General features: G+C 51.0%; 1 protein-coding gene across 1 annotated transcript; it reads left to right on the top strand.

Annotated features, from left to right (window-relative positions):
- Positions 1-156: 156 nt before the first annotated feature.
- Positions 157-1,341, top strand: ENH_00029170 (hypothetical protein, conserved; the record flags this gene model as incomplete). The annotated part of the gene is made up of 1 exon (XM_013584830.1): positions 157-1,341. The coding sequence occupies one exon, from the start codon at positions 157-159 to the stop codon at positions 1,339-1,341; it is 1,185 nt and encodes a 394-aa protein (XP_013440284.1).
- Positions 1,342-2,294: the final 953 nt, after the last annotated feature.

Raw genomic sequence — 2,294 nt, 5'->3', positions numbered from 1 at the left:
TTCTTGTGTACGCGAGGGCAGAAGAAATGGAATCAACTGCCTGCCTATGGTCGGCAGCTGTCGGAGGATGAAGACTCCAGTGCGGTTGTCAAACGCCCATGGTGCAGCGATTCGGGAGAAGATGCAGATATTTCATCTGATGACAATACGACGGAGATGCCTCCCATGCTTGAGCCACTTGCTAAGCGTGCACGTATTGAGGCGGAGTCTGATGATAGCAGGGAGCTACCTAGTGTTGACACAGGCGCGCAACAAGCGGCACGGGCCTCATCGAAGGGGGCCATTGGACCGACTGGCGCAACTGCACGGCGTCGCCCACGGCGTCGCCCCAGTGCTTCTAAGAGTGAAGCTGGGCGGGAGAGTGGGTATGAACTTCAAGCGGCTGCTGGGCTGCGCACATTATGGGCAAAAGCTTCCTCTGTAACTAAACTAACAGGTGCAGGTTCAGTGTGTTGTTCAAAGAGTGGCAAAAGCTTAGCTGTGCCGCTGAGTGCTCGTGAAATTCAAGCACTTGCTGCGTTGCATCAATTGGGAGAATTGACTGGCTCCGAGGGCGCCATTGGTGAAGAACATGATAAGCAGGTGGAGGATGAGGCTCAGCCTTCAACGAGTGCTGCTGCAGGCAATGGCGAAAAGCACTGGCTACCGCATCCGCGTTTCGCACGCAAGGCGAATTTAGGTGTTGATATATTTACAACTGCTTATAAGGAAACACGCTTCCACCCATTTTGCCGTTTGCCACTTGTGGACAGTAACGGAATCACGAGGGAGTTTATGCCGGAGATAGCCGTTGGCTCGTCGGCAACAGTTAGACCCCTGCCGCTTTTGTCGAAAGCTTTCGAGCTGTTCGCCAAGGCATTCCTGCCGGCTGAAGAACTGGATGTGGTGTCATATATTACAGAGCGGCTAATCGCCCACGCAGTAGAATGCCAAACGCGTGATCTGAGAGGTCTCCCGTTACATCGGGCTGTCGAAATACTAGGCGTTCGTTTTCTTATATTTGATGTTATTGTGTCGGCTTTAGATTTGCTGGGTCATCGACCAGAAGGGTCATGGTGGGAAAAGCTTTCCAGCTCCGTACCTCACCTTTATGATGAGGTGCCCGGAAGTATTCGTTTAGCTGCAAAGACCAAGGTGCAAAACCTTTTCCGTCAACAACTCAGCGCGGCTTTGAAGTATTTGAAATCGGGAACACGCCCCTCGTGTGCAGCGCTGATCAACCTTAAGCAGTTCTTGACTTGTTCGCCCTATGCTCCTCCCTTCTTCAAACATAGATCGTTTGATCCATGGAGGAAGGCCAACGACAGTTTCGCTGTTGCTCGGAAATCTGCCACCAGCTGATTGAAGTGATCCTTAACTTCATCAAGCTGTTTTGGACTGAAATCTTTGGCATGTTGGCTTTGCGAGAACGCAGATGCATGGGCCACGTGCATGATGCAGTATACAGTGAGTTCTCTTCTGGGTTGTTTTGGAGAGAGTCGCAAGCATCAGCAAAGCCGGAAAGAAAAACGGTACATGCAAGTCCTGTGTTTGCGGTCCCATTACTTTGACCAGCGACCCCAAACAAGGACTGGTTGTGTTTTTGTTTCTGACTAAAACTGTGCACGCCCCGACAGCAATTGCTTGTGTCGAAACTGCGGGTGGTGGGAAAAGCTTTCCAGCTCCGTACCTCACCTTTATGATGAGGTGCCCGGAAGTATTCGTTTAGCTGCAAAGACCAAGGTGCAAAACCTTTTCGCTCAACAACTCAGCGCGGCTTTGAAGTGTTTGAAGTCGGGAACACGCCCCTCGTGTGCAGCGCTGATCAACCTTAAGCAGTTCTTGGCTTGTTCGCCCTATGCTCCTCCCTTCTTCAAACAAGCATCCTTTGATCCATGGAGGAAGGCCAACGACAGTTTCGCTGTTGCTCGGAAATCTGCCACCAGCTGATTGAAGTGATCCTTAACTTCATCAAGCTGTTTTGGACTGAAATCTTTGGCATGTTGGCTTTGCGAGAACGCAGATGCATGGGCCACGTGCATGATGCAGTATACAGTGAGTTCTCTTCTGGGTTGTTTTGGAGAGAGTCGCAAGCATCAGCAAAGCCGGAAAGAAAAACAGTACATGCAAGTCCTGTGTTTGCGGTCCCATTACTTTGACCAGCGACCCCAAACAAGGACTGGTTGTGTTTTTGTTTCTGACCAAAACTGTGCCCCGACAGCAATTTCTTGTGTCGAAACTGCGCCAGTGACAGCGCCGTTGACAGAGTCCTGGGCCGCTGAAGGATCAGGCTTCGGCCACTGTAAATCATCGTG

Source organism: Eimeria necatrix, genomic scaffold (assembly GCF_000499385.1).
Source record: "Eimeria necatrix Houghton genomic scaffold, Enh_scaff2130, whole genome shotgun sequence".
In the NCBI taxonomy this organism is placed as follows: Eukaryota; Apicomplexa; class Conoidasida; order Eucoccidiorida; family Eimeriidae; genus Eimeria; species Eimeria necatrix.
The sequence above is the reverse complement of the archived record's forward strand: the minus strand, read 5'-3'. Positions and strand labels throughout refer to the sequence as shown.